The sequence below is a fragment of the Tenrec ecaudatus genome, chromosome 8, assembly GCF_050624435.1.
Source record: "Tenrec ecaudatus isolate mTenEca1 chromosome 8, mTenEca1.hap1, whole genome shotgun sequence".
Lineage (NCBI taxonomy): Eukaryota > Metazoa > Chordata > Mammalia > Afrosoricida > Tenrecidae > Tenrec > Tenrec ecaudatus.
The window spans coordinates 10,610,766-10,628,968 of NC_134537.1; the positions used below are offsets into that span (position 1 = coordinate 10,610,766).

The 18,203-nt window shown below is 46.5% G+C and overlaps 1 protein-coding gene and 1 pseudogene across 1 annotated transcript in view; both read right to left on the reverse strand.

Annotated features, from left to right (window-relative positions):
* ENTPD3 (ectonucleoside triphosphate diphosphohydrolase 3) overlaps positions 1-1,059 on the reverse strand; it is a 56,895-nt gene extending 55,836 nt beyond the window's left edge. The window contains exons 1-2 of the mRNA XM_075556019.1: positions 961-1,059; positions 131-179 (exon numbers count right to left, since the gene is read on the reverse strand). Coding sequence (XP_075412134.1) covers positions 131-170 — 40 coding nt within the window. The 5' untranslated portion in view covers positions 171-179; positions 961-1,059. The remainder of the gene's footprint in view (positions 1-130; positions 180-960) is intronic.
* Positions 1,060-7,211: 6,152 nt separating this feature from the next.
* Positions 7,212-8,042, reverse strand: LOC142454645 (large ribosomal subunit protein eL6 pseudogene; annotated as a pseudogene).
* Between the last annotated feature and the right edge of the window lie 10,161 nt (positions 8,043-18,203).

Genomic DNA, 18,203 nt, shown 5'->3' on the forward strand with positions numbered 1-18,203 from the left:
GCTGGCAGTGAAACCCCGGTGAGCACGGGGCTCTCAAACCCACGAGGTACACTGGCGATGAAGGAGCGCAGGGACGAAAACCCGTGGGCTGGAAGTGGGGTTCTCAGAACCCAGGAGAAGAGACACTCACCTGTTTGCTCACAAGGTTGGCGTGTCAGCACAGTGAACATCTCTGCCAGCTGCCGGGAGAAAACAGAGTGACCATGTGGCCCTGGGCTCTGCTGAACAAATTCAAAAGACTTGCACGCATTGGAGACCCCACCCCACTCCACCCTTCCTCCATCCCCCAACTAATTGGGGGGAGGGGGATGGAGGGGGCAGATGGGACCAAGCTTACAATTTCCAAGGTACATCCGAAGTCAGGCTGGGCCTGATTCTACTATCTCTTGCCCTAAGGCAAGCAAGGGGAGGAGGCAAGACCTCCTGAAACTTTTAAACTGGGAAAAGAGGGATGCCCCCGAAGAATCCTCTTTCTTTTTCTTTAAGTCGCACTCCACCCCCACCCCCTTCTACAGCTCATGGAGGGGGAACAGGGGTGCTAGAACAAATCTTGCTCCTGTGATTCACAGCCAGCCGTTCCCTCCCGGCACAGCAGCCCGCGAGGTGCGTCTGTGTACCTCCCGAGCCTGGAGTCACCCTCCAGAGAGCCAGGAAGGACTATCCTTAGCGGTTGGCTGGGAATAAATCTCGGGGAACGTCGGACCCGGGGCGGATCGCGTCGCTCTCAGTCACGGGCATCCAAGTGCCCAGCGCATCTCCTGCCCCTGGAAAGCACCGGGGAAGAGCCCCGTCCTCCCAGCCGGAGACCGGCAGGGACCACCTCGCGGAGGCGCCGGCTTTGGGGATCGCGACCCCGGCCAGCCACGGGAACCGGATTCCTTATGCTGCCTTCCCAAGCCCAAGTCTCGCGCAGACACCCGCTCTTTCCCGGGCGGCTCCGCACGCGGCCCGGGATCTTACCTGCGCGAGGCAGATCGGAGAAGACGGTGGCGCTGCCGCAGTGGCAGCCGGCGGCCAGCGCGCAGGAGGCGTCGGCGGAGGCGCGGGGCGGGGCGGGGCGGGGCTGCCTGGTCGGGACCGCCCCCTGTCCATGCCAAGGCCAACTCACCTCTTCACCTTCCCTCTTCCCACCTTCACCCCCTTCTCGGAGACAACCCCTGCCATCTCCAAGGGGTTCACGGCCCATCTCCAGGACCAAATTCGAAGAGCACCCACTTTTCCTCTTCTCCGGGCACTCGGCGTGAGATGTGCCTCGTGGAGCCCTGGGAGGGCGGGCTCGGTGCCAGGGAACAGTGCCAGCTCTCCTTGGGGGTAGGGTGGAGGCTGGTAAACACCTGTAATGTTAGGGAGTGAGTCGGCAGGCCAGTCTTTAGTGTCCTGGAGGCCAGTGTAAAGCAAAGAATTGTTACTCATGGAATACAGCAAACCAGTCTTGGCCCCTCCCCGGAGGCGTGCTCACTAGCTACTGAGAGCGACACCCGCCATCCTATGTTGTATGTATGCGCTGTCCTTATCTGCCTCCGAATCAGTACCAGCTTTTAGTGACCCCCATATACAACAGATGGAAACACGGCCCGGCCTGTGCCATCCTCACAATTGTTCTTATGGTTGAGCCCATTCCTGCAGCCACGGTGCCAATCCATCTTGTACAGGGTCTTCCTCTCTGGCCCTCTAGTTTGCCAAGCATGATGCCCTTCTTCAGCCACTGGTCTCTCGTACCAACATGCCCAGTGTATGTTAGACGAAGTCTCACCGTCCTTGCCTAAGAAGCGTTGTGGCTGTACTCCAAGACAGATTTGTTTTTCCTTTGGGTCCCCATGGTACTTTCAGTAATCTGTCCCACGACCATAATTCAAATGCATTGATTCTTCTTTGGTCCCCTTTCTTCAATGTCCAACTTTATCTATCTATCTATCTATCTATCTATCTATCTATCTATCTATCTATCTATCTATCTATCTATCTATTTAAATAGTTTTATTAGGGGCTCGTACAACTCTTATCACAATCCATAAATACATTAATTGTGTAAAGCACATCCGTACATTCATTGACCCAATGTCCAACTTTCACATGCATCGAGACAATGGGAAATACCGTGGCTTGGATCAGGCACACCTTAGTTGTCAAAGTAACCTTGCTTTTTTCAAGAGGTCTCCTGAAGCACATTTACCCAATGGGTGTAGTTAGGTCAACAAGGAGCTGTGGGTTACAAGCTAGTTAAGCTGCTAAGTTTAAGGTAAGCAGTTGTAACCCACTCGCCACTCCTGGAGAGAAAGATGGAGTGAAGATTTAGAGCCTCAGAAATCCCTACATACAATTCTACTCTCTCCAACAGGGTTCGTACATGTTGTGATCACCTGGGTAGCAGTGAGTTTGTGGTTTTTTAGTCATTGTATTGAGGGCTCATACAACTCTTATCACAATCCATCCATCCATCCATTGTGTCAAGTACACTTGTTCATTTGTTGCCATCAACATTCTCAATACATTTTCTTTCAACTTAAGCTCTTGGTATCAGCTCCTCATTTTTTCCCCTCCCTAAAACCCAAGGCAAGGACAGCTTGGAAGAGGCCAACTAGGAAAGGTAACAAAAGTGCATCATGGGGCAGCAGCGATTCAAATGTCCTAGCAATCTATTCTACTGAAGCCACCGGCCTGGCCCTCTCATCCCAAGGGCTTTTGAATAGATCCCAGCAAGAGCGCCAATAGCATTTCTACCTTCTTGAAGCTCCTGGATATCACAGTGCAGAGCTGAGGAAAGCTTTGTCCCGGGCTCACCTGGGCTCTCTTAGAGATCTAGGCCTGGTGCTCCACCTGTTTCCTGCCCTGGACAGTTAGGGACCCAACGGCCTACCTTAAGAGAGAGAGCCTAAGGAGATGAATGCCTGTGAGCCAGGTGAGGAGGGCCAAAGCCAGCCATGAGGGTGCGCATGTGTGTGTGTGTGTATGTGTTACAAGGTGTCAGAAACACAATGAAATTTTTGCCAGATTGTTGTGAGGTGGCATCCAGTTGACTCTGACTCATGGCATCCTATGGTCAACAGAGTTCACTCTGTCCCACCAAGGGCCTTCCTGGCCTTTGTTTGCCTTAAACTTCACCGAACTTGATGTCCTCCTCCTTTAGTGACCAATCCCTCCTGAAGGCATGTCCACTGCAAACGAGGCAGATAACACTCTGTTGTGACCCATAATGTCTTCATTGCACAAATTTTAGAAGTAGATTACCAGGCCTTTCTTCCTAGTCTGTCATAGTCCCTAATGTCTGCTGAAACCTGTCCACCATGAGCAACCTTTGAAATCCTGGTGCCATAGTGTATTCATTTGGGTGGACTAGAGAAACAAATCCAGAGACACTCATATGTGTATAAGAAAGAGCTTTATACACAAGAGCAATAGTATATTGAGGAAATATCCCAGCCCAGTCCAGATCAAGTCCTTAAGTCTGATATTAGCCCACATGTCCAATACCAGTCTATAAATTCCTCTTCAGACTCACAAAACACATGCAATGACACTGAATGCAGGAAGACCACAGGCCAGGGGGTGGGAATTCTTGTGGATCTAGTGTCAGTGGAAGCATCTCAGTGCTGGCATGGGTCTTCACGTGGCTCTTCCAGCTCAGGGGCTTTGGCTGCCATCAGCATAGCTTCATGTGGCTTGTCAATAGGAATGTTGAGCAGAGAGAGTATGTGTCCAGCCTCCAGGGAGGAAGACAGGAGTTCCCAGAATCCTCAGGAGAAGGCCATGCCCACACAGAGGCCTCATTGGCTGTGACCTCACTGACAGGCTAGATTCCACCCCTTTGCTGAAGTTGACAGGAGATTATGTAACTGCCACATACAGCTTCCAGCATCACAGCCACATGCAAACTTATAGGGGTGGGGGTGATGGCTTGCTGAGTAATAAGATTTGTTTTATTTGAAAAGTGTCTTTCAATGAACTATAAGGCATATAGTATACAGATGATTTTTAAATAGAGGGATCATGGAACCACAAAAAAACTACTGGTGTTGCATCTAGGCCTCATATTAGCTTTGAGAGGGTGAGAGGCTGACTGTGACATGCTCACTGAGCATCCCAGAAGCTGGAGAAAATTTCTGGGACTTTTCAGAAGACCTTGAAGTACTTCTGGTGCTAATGTCTAAAAATCACAAAGTTCCGTTCATGACCCACTCCCCCCGCCCCCGCTTTCTTTTCTGTCTTCCCAGACCTATAAGCTCTCTAAGACTGGAACCACTCTTCCTTGAGAGCCCTGTGGTCTCCAACTTGCCTTTTAGTTTTCCCAAGCTGCCTTAGTAACTCTGTTCCAGACACTGAGTACAATGACTTTGAAACTCTCAAGCACGTTCTCATCATCCCAAGGCAATTCACCATCAACCTTTCACATGGAAGCTCTTATACACCCACATACATCTTTGTCATGTGTAGCCACATGAAGGAACAAGCACGTCTACTTACACATACACGCACATCTCTGTGATTTTCCTGATTGACAATGTCAATCTCCCTGATCAAATATCAAAGCATATTAAAAGTGATGGTAATGAAGGCAGCCTGAGGGAGGTGCAGGAAAATATCGGGAGAGCTAAAGAACAAAAGAGCCAGCATCACAATTTGCTATAGAATAAAGAGGAAGTAGAAAGAACATATTATTCAATAGCGCTATAGTAACCATTTGGACAAATCCTAATCCTCCATCATCCACAAACATAGATTTTAGATGGAGTAAAACTTTACACATAAAAACATAATTTCAGGAATAAATCTAACAACAACAACAATAAACCTAGAAGACCTGTACAAAGGAAACAACAGGGCATTATTACAAGAAACCAAAAGACATCTACACAAGTGGAAGAATATGCTGTGTGCATGGGTAGGAAGACTCAATATTGTGACAATGTCAATACTACCTAGAGGAATCTAAAAATGCAATGCAATCCAAATTTCAAATCATTCTTTAAAGAAATGGAAAAACCAATTACCAACTTCATATGGAGAGGGAAGAAACCCAGGATAAGCAAAGAAGTTCTCAAAAAGAAGAACAAAGTAGGTGGTCTTGCACTACCTGGCCTCAAAACCTACTACACAGCCACAGTTGTCAAAACAGCCTCTTGCTGGTATAATGATAGACTCACAGACCCATGGACCAGAACAGGAAAACTCAGAAATAAAAGCTTCTGTCTACAGACAAATGACAGAAGTCCAATGAACATGAAGTGGGGAGGGAATTCCCTCTTCAATAAATGGTGCTAGAAAAACTGGATATCCATCTTCAGAAAAATGAAACAAGTCCCTTAGAGCACTCCATGCACAAAAAACGAACTCAAGGTGGATCAGACTCCTAAATGTAAACCCCAAAGCTATCAGGCTCATCAATGAGAAAATTGGGACAAATCCAAGGGCTCTAGTGCAGGGCATACACGGGCTACCAGATATACAACACAGGAAACACACACCATGGAAGACAAAATAGATGAATGGGACCTATTAGAAATAAACTTGTGTACATCAAAAGAGTAAAACAAGAGCCCATCGATTGGGAAATGGTATTAGCAATGGCATAACAGACAAAGGACTAATTACTAAATTCTGCAGAACACTACAAGTCTACAACAAGAAGAAAACAAATAACCCTCTTAAAAGGTGGGGAAAGGACCTGAATAGACAATTCACAAAGGACAACACCTGAATGGTTAACAAGCACATGAGGAAATGTTCTCGTTCACTAGCCATCCAGAAAATGCAAGTCCAAAGGACGATGAAATAATCATCCGACACCCATAACTATAGCCCAAACAAACAAACAAACAAGAACAAGAAATGGTGAGGAGGATGTGGAGAGATTAGTATTCTTATCCATTGCTGGTGGGCTTGTAGATATGTACAACCCCTGTAGAAAACAATATGGTGATTCCTGAAGCAGCTGGCAGGAGAAATACCATATGATCCAGCAGTACGATAGCTGGGCATACACCCCAAAGAAATAAGAGATCACGAACAGATGGATGCTCTCCAATGTTCATTGCAGCACAGTTCATAATAGCAAGAGGTTGGAAACAGCCTGAACCCCCATCAGTAGAAGAATGGATGAAAAACAGCAACAACAACAAATGTTGGTATATACACACAATGGAATACTACACATTCCTAAAACAAACAAACAAACAGGGATGAAACCATGAAGCCTCCCACGACATGGAGGGATTTGGGAACCATTAGGTTGAGTGAAGTTAGTCAATTTCAAAAGGACAAAGACTATGAGTCCTCTGCTGTAGGTACTAGCACCAGCATGGGAGCAGGGTCAGGCTTTCAGGAGGTCAGCCAGCTTGGTAGAGAGCCTGCCTGATACCTGTGAACGATGCACCATGTTCTCTGGGTGTGTGTGTCTTGAAGCTCACTTTGTTGGAGGGGTCCTCACGTCAGCTGGGATGAGATGATCATGAGGGGGGTGGGGAGGATGACTGTTTAGTGGCTGCCATGCAAAGTTATGAAGAGATCCCCGAGACTGGCAGGTACTGATGAAACATACAGCTTTCCTCTGATTCTTTAATGCTCCCTCCCCCCACCAACTATCATGACTCCAATTCTACCTTACAAATCTGGCTGGACAAGAGCATGTGCACTGGTACAGATAAGAGCTGGAAACACAGGGAATCCAGGACAGATAAACCCGTCAGGACCAATAATAAGAGTAGCAATACCAGGAGGGGAAGGGAAAGGTGGAGGTAGATAGGGGAAACCAATCACAATGATCTATATATAACCCCCTCCCAGGGGAACGAGCAACAGAAAAGGGGGTGAAGGGAAACAGTGTCGGTGTAAGACATGAAAAAACAATAATTTATAAATTCTCAGGGGCTCATGAGGGAGGGTAGGGAAGGGGAGAAAATAAGCTGACACCAAGGGCTCAAGTAGAAAGAAATGTTTTGAAAATGATGATGGTAACCTATGTACAAATGTGCTTGACACAATGGATGTATGTATGAATTATGATAAGAGCTCTAAGAGATCCCCAAAAAAGTATTAAACTAAATAAATAAGTGACTATCCAAAAAAACAATGAACCTAAAACATGCACTGGCCAATTCACAAAAGAAATACAAGTGGCCAAAAAATGATGGCAGAGATCTTAGTTTTATGACATATCACAAAGAATTGCCCATTACAACTTTGATATCTTTTGAAAACCTTTATAAGTTATTTAATCAGGTTTTGCAAGAAATCCACATCAATTTGTGAGGCACATAAATTCTATTTGTAAGGCAAAAGCAACACACAAGTCGTCTTGGAATTGGGGGACAGCTTTGACTTGTGAGCCCACGGCTTTGTGATTAGCCTTGCGCTGATCTGTGATCTCGTAGTTAGTTCTCTTTCTCGGTGCCAAAGATCTTGCCTTCCTTGTGCTGGGCTCAGAGGAGCTTCTTCTTCTGGAAAGAGGCATCCGTGAGATGTTTGGGGATTTTCACACAACAGATACCAATTTTGGTCGACGTGGCGACGACAAATTGCTGGTGCGTTGGACGCCCAGGAATTCGACAGAGGGAAAGAGGTTCAGTCACAAGCAGTGGAGTCAGGACAACCACTCTCTTGCTTCCATGGTGGGTCATCTGTATGCACAGAATGGTCCCTGGGGTGACGTTGGTGGGCACTCTCCTGCCATGTTGAGTGAAGGTTTTCTGGTTTTTGTTTTTTTTTTTGCATGACTTAACAACCTCTGAGGCATGTCTTCTGTAGGCTCAGACCAAGGCATTTTGTACAGTTTAACCACTTGGGTGCCACCACTCTTGCTACCATCAACTCACTTTGTGACAGTAGTTAGGACCTTCTCCCTCTTCTCAACACTCAATTTGGCCGTTGAATACTTCCTCTTGTACACACCTTTCTGGAACACTGGCTAGTTCCTCTGACTAGGGCAGGGTTTCAGCTGCAGTGGGCTACTCCTTCTTGAGCTTTTTGCCCTTGACCTTATCCTTAAGTTGGCCACTAGCATTTGCTTTCTTGACTTTAGGCTTCTTCTCGGCCTTTTTACCTGCCATAGTGTAAGATGGGCAAGAGAATTAAGGCCTAAAACTTTGATATCTTTAAATAAGATTTTTAACTCATCTGCTTAACAAACATTGGTAAGATTTTCAGTCTTCCATGTTGGAGAAGGTGCGCTGGCCAATTTGATGAGCTCTGTGGGTCTAGGGTTTACATTTATGTCTTTTAACCAATCTTGAGTTCATGTTTGCTTATAGAGTGAGGCATGGGGCCTATTTCATCCTTCTACAAATGGAAATCCCCTTTCCCCCCCAGCATCATATGTGATAGTTTTTTTGTGACAACATGGCACCTGTCAATCAGGTCACAGCACGATGACCTCTTCTGGAGGTATGACCCAGATAAATGATTTTCTGGAAGCTGCCCCACCCCTCACCCTCTGCCTTCACCTTCCTGTTATGGAGTCACCGGAGAGTTGCCAGAGTCACCACCGCCATTGGATCCCCAAGACTTCCCCCACCTGCCTGTAATCTTCCTGCATTTTGCATCACTGCATGTGGCTGCATCACTGCGAGAGTCTGAAGAGGGACTTATGGACTAGGACCAGAGTTATGGACTTGCGTTGGACTGGGCTGGGATGTTTTCCTGATTCATAGTTTCTTGATATAAAGCTCTTTCTCATACATTTCTGAGTGTCACCAATTTTGTTTCTCTAGTCAAACCGGCCTAACACACCATTTTTTTTTTGTTATATCCATTCATGTACAATTCTGTTGTTTACTCCCCTGGAATGGGGTTATCCATTTATCAATGCTATCAGTTCCCCCTTCCACCCCCTTATCAGCCCTTCTCCCAACCTCTTCCCATGCCCTCAGGGCAGTAATTCTGATGTTTGGGGTTAAAAGGGGGATGCGAGGGTGGACAGTTTGACCACCTTGCTTCCATCGGCTGAGGATGTCCTTGGAAATGGACTTAGCTCAGTATCCACAGCCAAGAGAAGACAAGAGCTCCACTCCAGAACTCCGGGATGCTCTTGGGTCTCCACCTAGTAGCCACATTCTCTTCATATTCTGGTCATTAGTTCCGCACCGTCTGCCATCTTGCATCAATCAGCATAAGCGCACTGAACCTCACCTCTATGGCTTCATATTTTGATAGAAAACGGGCACTGCTTGTTATAGAGCACCAGGTGGGATGATCGCCCAGGCTGTGGAGGCACTGGGCGAAGGGGCACTGTGGCCACCCAACACACCATTTATTAAAGAGAATATTTATGTATTATCTCCCCCAGTTAATGCACTTCCCTTCATAAAAAATCAGTTGTATGGTTTTATTTCTGGGTCCTCTGTTCTGGCCCGTTAATTGTACCAATACTAGGAGAGTCTCACTTCTCTGTATGTCCAATCTTCTATCTTCTGACCTTCTCTCCACACTCCTGCAAACCTCGTGTCTTCAAAGCATCAACTTCAGCGTCCTTTCTTTTTAAAATAATTTCATTGGGGGCTCACACAGCTCTTATCACAATCCAGCCATCCATTGTGTCAAGCACATTGTACATTTGTTGCCATCATCCTTTTCAAAATCAATGTCCTTTCGTGATGGTAGTGAGATTCTGTTTCCTGATGACTCATTCTATACCCAGAAAGACAGCACAATCCACCAATCCCCACATTAGTCTCAAATTTTTTTTACAATCACAATGAATCCTGTTGACAATCACTTGCAACTGAATCATAAAATCCTATTAGATCTTTCCTCCAGCTTCTCTTCCCCAGACCCACTAGGAAAAGAAACACACTCTTTCTGTATGGGCCCACCCAGGTAGTTCATGGGTGTTACAAACACTGAGGCTGGAAGCCCTCAGCTAGGGAATAATGCATTATCCTCAGGATGTGATCAGCTAACCCGCTGTAAATGCATTAGGGTGGCTGCTACCTCCTTGATCACTGCACAGCCCTAGTCTTATATAAGGGAGTCCCCCTGGCTGTGGCCAGTGACACAGTTTATTTTGTCAGAGATTAAAAGGGAAAAGCAGATAGAGGGAGATAGAGCAAGAGTGAGAGCGAGAGGAAGAGATAGAGATAGGCACCATAGATAGATAGATGATTGATAGATAGATAGATAGATAGATAGATAGATAGATAGATATAGAGATAGAGACGTGGAGAGACAGGAGAGAGCGGAGACATATTCTTTGGGCCCAAGATCCCTACACAGAGAACCTCCAGGAGACACACAGAAAGAAAACCTTCCCCTACAGTGCGCTCTGAAGTTGGACTTCTCCAACCGTGAGAGTTTCTCTTGTTAAAGCCGTCCGATTGTGGCATCTTTGCTATGGCTGCAGTAGACGAGGTTCTTAAGTATTTTTTTTTTCTTAAGTATTTTTACAGACAGCTGTTGTCTCCGACAGTGGAGGCTTGTGCTATTTGAGTTGAACAGAAGTTATCTAATTGGAGACCACTCATGGCTGGACTACAAACCAGGGAGAATAGTTTAACAGGGGGAGAGTACTGGATTGAAATTTAGGAAATCCAGCTTCCAGTCTCAACTCCACCGATCATCGGCAAATGTGGGGCCATGAACATGAACATGTCCCTAGACGTCTCGGGCCTCGGGTTTTCCTTTGGTGACATGAAGGCATCGGTCTAAATCACACAACCGGTGGGCCCCTTGTTTCTGGATGGGTCATTAGCACACAGGAGAAACTGGAGGACAATGGTAAAAGCTTGCAGGTGGGAGTCAGATGGCTAGAGAGAAGGAGTGGGCAAAGAGAAAATGGGAGGGTGCCAGTGTGCTTGTGTGCATGTCCTACTGTGCCTTCCAAAACCAAACTGGCTGCCATCTAGTCAGTGCTGATGCCTAGCAACCCCCGTGGGCTTCTGAGACTGTCACTGTTTACGTGAGTAGAAAGACCTGTTTTGCTCCCAGACAGCTGCTAGAGCAGCGGTTCTCCACTTCCCTCATGCCGCGACCCTTTCATACAGTTCCTCATGTGGTGGGGACCCCAACCATAAAGTTTATTTTCATTGCTCCTTCATCACTGTAATTTTGCTACTGTGATGAACTATCATGTAAATATCTGATATGTTGGATGCATTTTCATTGTTACAAATGGAACAGAATTAAAGTACAGTGATTCATCACCAAAACAATATGCAATTATATATTGTGAAATATTTATTTCTAATGACAAATAAATGAAATTTTGTCTTGAAGCATGGGGTAGCATGGGTAAGAGTCTTCACACCGGGTACTCATATATGGGCGGACCTGCCTGGAGAGGCTCAGGGGAGCGGGTCTCATTTCTGAAGACCATCAGAAATATGTGTTTTCTGATGGTCTTAGGTGACCTGTGAAAGGGTCATTTGGCCCCCAAAGGGGTCGTGACCCACAGGATGAGAACCACTGTGCTAGGAGATCAAAGCCCATTGCCTACCCACTACACCACCAGGGCTCCTGCATGGTGCCTTAGAGGACCCTCTAAAGTCATCGGCAACTCCCCACTTCAGCCAAAACTTATGTTCTATTACAACCACGACTTTCTTCATTTTTATTGATGCTCTTTTTTTTTGATCCAGTAGGTTTGATAAAAATAGTTTTAATATCAGATTTCCAGACGGGTCTTCCTTCCTTGTCTCCTCGTTCTGCTATCCAAGGTCTCCCCCTTTTATTAGAGAGCTTGGACCCCTTTGGCCTCTGGTGAAGCTTATGGATCTTCTCGGAGCATGTTTTCAGATGTGTAAAATGAAACACAGAGTTATAAAGGAAATGCTTGTATTGAAATGCATGATCAAGGAGCAAACACATTTCTTCTGAGCTTATGATTCAGGACCCATGGAAAGAGTGGCTTTGTAACACTTTTGTGGGTAAAGACTTGCAAACAGAGATCATTTCTATCTGATGCTTCTAAAATCCCAGTTGCCTTTCTTGATTTCTATCTTTCTGGGCACTCCTCCAGGTCCTGCCTGGTGATGCCACATAGCACAAGCCGTCACTTGCAATCGAAGCTCTGGGCTCAGAAATGTCTCGTTCCAGCCTGCCTTTGTGGAAGCCATTCGGAAGGTCTGACAAAATATCTTTGTGGCAACAACTCAGCAAAATCCATGTACACAGGAGGAAAGGCATATTTGGAAGTAGATTAGTCGAACAGTAAGCTAGAACAATGTATGATCCGGGAAGGATTACTCAACCTGCAAGTTCAGCCCGGGCTCACATGTGTTTAGGTGAGCAAAAGTTAGTCTGTGCTTACCCTGCTTGTGTTGTTCCCTTTCGGACGGCAAACTTGGAAAGAGTCTTGGGAGAGAGACCAGTGTCAGCCCTACGGAGAAGCGGGAACTTTGATGCAGTGGAAAACATGTGAAATTGTTCACTATAGATTAGCAAAGTAAACAGAAAGAAGCCTATGCTTTCCTGCCTTCTTGTGTAACCTGACCCTTGGTGTGATCACGGGCTACCTGAGTTATTTGGGGAGACAAAGTGAGCCCTTTGTCTCTGGTGGCTTTATCGTGCATCTGTCATCCGTCCCTGGAGAAGGGTGTCGTGTTGGATACAGGAGAGGGGCAGCCGAGGAGGGGAAGGCTCTCAAGGAGATGGATTGATACTGTGACTGCCACAATGGGCTCAAGAAGAGGAACAACTGTGGGCCGCGGGGCAGAACCTACGCACAATTCCTTTTGTTGTGCATAGGGCCGTTGTGGGTCAGACACCAATTTGATGACACCTAACAACAACGCAACATCATTCTCTTGCAGCCTTGTGGCAGTTTCATAATCTGTCAACTTGGGAAGGGGTCAAGTCTAGCCTGTCACTCAGGTCACAGCTTGATGACCTCATTTGGAGGCTCTATGGAGATAAATAGCTCCCTGGAGGCCAGACACTCTGCTGACATTCCTGCTGACAAGCCACTGGAGCTGTGCTGATGGACCAGAGCCCTGGAGCTGGAGGAGCCACGTGGGGACCCACACCAGCGCTGAGATGCTGCCACTGCCACTGGATCCACAAGACTTTCCACCCACTGGCCTGTGTTCTTCCTGTATTCTGTGTCATTACATGTGTTGCGGGTCTGAAGAGGAATTTACACACTGGTATTGGACACATGAGCTAATAACAGACTTATGGACTTAATCTGGACTGGGCTGGGATGCTTTCTCAATATACAATTGCTCTTTGATGTGAAGCTCTTTCTTATATTCATATGAGTGTCCCTGGATTAGTTTCTCTAGTCCACCCAGATTAACACAAGCCTGCTCCAGGGCCAGACCTCAGTGGGCCACGTCAGGTTTGACACACTGGCTTTTCATCCTTCTGACTCTCTTTCTAGTCTCACCAAGCACACACTGGATCAGCCCATTTGCCTGCCGTGCAAGCTCCGCTTCGTGTTCACTGGAGCACCCTTAAGGTGATGGCCCAGAGGAGATATTGGTGGGCCAGTGACGGGATTCTCTCCTACCAGGTGGGAAGTCATGTTACTAGGGTGTGGAACAGGCTTCAGTTAAGCTTCCAGAGTAACAGATGAGGAAGAAAGGCCTGATGATCTACTTCTCATGCTGTGGGACCTTTTGCACCACAATGGTGCAGCCCACACCTGATCCCGGGACACGTGTTAAGCCCGTTGTGCATGGGGTCGCTATAAGCTCGGGACCGTTGGAGGGGAGGTGACATTGATCATGTCCACCAAGGCTCTGGGGTGATGCTGAGAACCGGCAGGAAATGAGTCCTACGTTCGTGGCACTGAGCCTCATTCTTGAGCTGTGGCCTACCTCCTTGGCCCGTGTCTGCTATCACCAGTTAGACGGCTGCAACTGCCTTGTGAGCATTCATCACTTTTTAGGGGTCACGGGCCCTCCCCCTCGCCCCCCGCCCCTTGGCATCCGGTGAAGCTTGCAGGCAATCTCAGAATCTCAGTTTTAAGTGTTTAAAACAAAATGCATAAAACGACAAGGGACACTTGCATTGAAATGCTTTCTGAGAGCTTTGTGACACAGGGTACCGCTGTCCTCAACCTACACAGGAGGTTTAGGATGCTGAAACCCCTCTCCCCACCCCCTCCCACCAAATTGGAAACTCTCATATCATTTTTTGCTCTCTCCCAAACCACAGCGACTGTTGCCTTCCAATAACAAATAGTTGATGAATACATGCTTTTTAAAAAAAAACTCATGTTCTTGGGGGCTCTTTCAGCTCTTATAACAAGCCATGCATCAATTGTATTAAGTAGATTTGTAAATATGTTGCCATCATCATTGTCTAAACATTTACTTTCTATTTGAGCCCTTGGTATCAGCTCCTCTTTGTTCCCTCCCTCCCCCCTACCCCCTTATGATACCTTGAAAAATTATAGATTATTGTTATTTTAATGTCTTACACTGACCTCTGCCTCCTTTCATCCACATTTCTGTGGTTCACCCCCTTTGGGGGGTGGAGTGGGTTATGCGTCGATCATGGCAATTGGTTCCCCCTTCCTCCCCTCCTCCCTCCACCTTCCCCCAACCTTCTTGGTATCACTACCCATATCTGTTCCTGAGGGGTTATCTGACCCGGATTCTGCATGTCCTGAGTTCTTATCTGCACTGTACATGCTCTGGTCTATGTTCTCTAAAAGGTGCATTTTCAATACAAAATGAAAAGGGATTTCACACAAAAAATGCAGTTTTTGTGCCAGCTGATGTAACTGTAGCACTGGGTCACAACTTTCCTTTCCGCTTTTGACAGTGGTGCCTGTGCTGGGTCTGTTGACTTTGAAAGGCAACTACGGTCGCAGACCTCAAGTTCCCGTACAATGAAACCTTTTTCTTTCCTTCTTGTTAATTGGAATTTAATGCAATATGATATCATTCCATATTTCAATCACGTCAAGTAGAATGAACCACTGCTACCACCATCAGTTTCCAAACAGCCTTTTACACATGGGCTCCTGCACATCATGGGCTCCCTTTACCTCCCCTCAACTCCCCCCGCCCCACACCCCCCGCCAAACCCCATCTCAACTTTTTCTTGCATCATCATGGCTTTTCCGCTCCGGGGTGGGGGCACCCCCAGGATCACCCACGGTGCTTCGTACGGGTCACACGGTGTTATTCAAGGTGCACAGTCGTTCATTATTCCTCTCTTGCTGATTTCCTTTTCTTAACTTCTTGTTAAAAAATGGCTTTTTAAAAAAATCGTGTGTGCTTGCATCCACAGGAACCCTGATGGCACAGTGGATTACATGCTGGGCTGCTAACACTCAGGCCAGCAGTTCAAACCCCCAGCAACGCCTCAGCAGTTCTACCCCATCCTGTCCTGTCACGATGAGTCACAACTGACTCAAGGTCAGTAAGGTGAGTTTTTGTGTTTTTCAAATACATGTCTCCCACTCGATAGTCTTCAAGTGCCGTTGCGCTTTGAAGCGACAAGCTGTCCCGTTCAGTGCTTCTGTTAACAGTCATTCTAAATGTTTCGTGGCTCTCATCATGATTTTCCCCTTGACCCACTGATGATCTTAATTTTTTAGTTGCCAAAAGTACGAGGTCGGGGGCTACATTTTTGTTACCGATGTTGAGTTTTAGCATACTGTGTATACGGTCAGTGGCCCAAAGGACATTTGGGTGCTTGTCAGTAAGATTTGTGTTTTAAATGATTGAGAAAAGAGGTCAAGGAGCGCTTGTGGCATAGTGGTTACAAATTGGGTTCTTAACCACCAGGTCAGCAGTTCGAAACCACCAGCCTCTCTGAGGGAGGAACAGGAGGCTGCCTCCTCCCCAAATCACTCTGCCCTACAGGGTTCCTCTAAACCAGAATTGACTTGATGGCTGTTGGAATTGACTCATTGGCAGTAGGGAGGCCTCACGAGGAAGCAGATTTTACAGTGTTGTCTTTCTCCTCAGCCATTCTCCATGTACAATTCAAAACACCACAATTTCTCTTCGGGAGAAAAGAGTTCAATATGTGTGCCAAATGTCAAGTTTATTCCTTGTGTTGTTCAGTAGCCTTAGAGATTCCAGCCAACTGGAACTATCCCTTTCTGGGAAAGATGGGTTCTGATATCCTGTTATGAAAGTGCATTGGGCATTTGTCATCATCTTCTTGTAACTACTGTGATGTTTTCTTTATACCCTAGAGCTTATGCTGCTAGATTTGTGTCTAGGTATAGTGCTTAATCGCTCTAATGAATTTTCATCATTAAGCAATGATAAAAGCAATGCTTTTATCATTAAGCAATGAGTCTCTTGATTCCTAATTGTGCTTTTTGATCAGACAGTTCATTTTGTCAGCCAGGGACACTGCCACGCCAACTTTCCTCCATTTAATATATTCCCGGAGGACCCATCCTTCTCCCTTTCCCCATCAGACAGATCATCTGCCCTGTTCTTGGTTCTGGGTCTGGGTGGGATGGAGGGTGTGGTAGGTACAATTTTATGCCAACTTGATAAAAGAGTGAAGGGGTGGAGTCTAGCCTGTCAATGAGGCCACAGCCTGATTGATCCCTCCTTATGACCATGGCCTTCTTGAGGATTCTGGGTACTTCTTCCTCCCTTGAGGTGGGACACACTCTCTCTGCTTTACCTTTCTGTTGACAAGCTAACTGAATCCACACTGATGGAAGCCAGAGCCCTGGAGATGCTTCCACTGCCACTAGATACACAAGACTTTCCACTGACAGGCCTGCAATCTTCCTGCATTGGGATCATTGCGTGTACTGGGATTCTGGGAATGTCCTCTCTTTCTCCTTGGAGGAGGGACACACTCTCTCTCTGCTTCACCTTCCTGTGGAAGAGACACTCAGAGAGGTGGAGTAGTCACACGGGACCTGTGCCAGTGTTGAGATGCTTCCACCGCCACTGGATCCACAAGACTTTCCACCCACCGGCCTGTGATCTTCTTGCATTTGGCATCATTGCATGTGCTGCATGAGTCTGAAGAGGAATTTATAGATTAGTATCAGACATATGGGCTAATATCGGACTTGATCTGGACTGGGCTGATTTCTTAATATACAATTACTCTTTGATATAAAGCTCTTTCTTATACACATATGCGTGTCTCTGGATTTGTTTCTCTAGTCAACCTGGAGTAACACAGAGGGTTTCTCTCTCTCTCTCAGATTGCGTGATCGTAGCTGCCTGGTGGTTTGGCTTGGTAGATGGGAAACAGAATATGGATGGCAGAGAAGAGATAACCATCGGGCTAGTTCCCGCCCCACCCTTCTTGCCCTAACTTCTTTATGAGCTGCACTGTCTGGCATAAGGACTGGTCTCCACGATGCTGACAGGCTCTCCTCCAAACCCCCAGCTCCCTTGGGCTTCCAGAAAAGCCCTTCTTCTCCTTGTGCCTTTGAGCATGAGAGTGGCGACGCCTTCCTTCCATTTCTCTATGGGGCTCAGCATCCTTGCTTTGCTTCCTGAGTGCTTCCCCTACCTCAGAAGACAGTCCCTAGAGCCTGGAATCACCTGATCTGGGTTCTGAAAGGAACCAGGCTGATCCACAGAGCAGATTCTGCCCCACCTAGCCTTTTACTTGCTGTGTCACTAGATTTTTGTATCTCTTTCAACCTTCCCATGTTTTACCATTGAATTTGTGGTTACTGGTATCATTTTTTCTCCCTCCCACCTTTTGTGTGATCTTTATTTATATGTATTAATTCTTTATCTTAAGAAACCCTCTGCCCTCGGCCCTTCATGATCACACATGCTGGTGTGCTGCTTCTATGTGGGGCCATGGTATTTTCAATTGTCTCACATACATGTGAAAGTTGAATAGTGAATAAAGAAGACCAAAGGAAAAAAAAAGAGAAAAAAAAGAAACCCTCTAAAGCAAGAAAGACCACATGGAAGAAGCACACCAGCCTGTGTGATCATAAGGTGTCCATGGGAAGAGGGTATCAGAAGTTCAAAAACAAGCAACCAAATTGATGTGAAGGAGCTTGGATGTAGTGGAGACCCCAAACCCACCTGTAAGATAATTGGACAGTTTCTCTCGGAAGGGCCACACAGAAGAGATGATAAATCCAGGGTGCAGTAGAGCACTGATGAACCACAGAACTATCCTTTAGTTCTTTAATATTTCCTCCCCTTACGATGATGGTTCTTATTTGTTTTACCTCATTAATCACGTTAGACTTGTGTATGTTCATTTGTATACTTAAAATCGTTTGGTACATGAAAGCCAAGATACATAACCCTTCAGAAACAGTAACAGGAGTAACGGTTCCTTGAGGGTACGGGAAGTGGGGGAGGAGG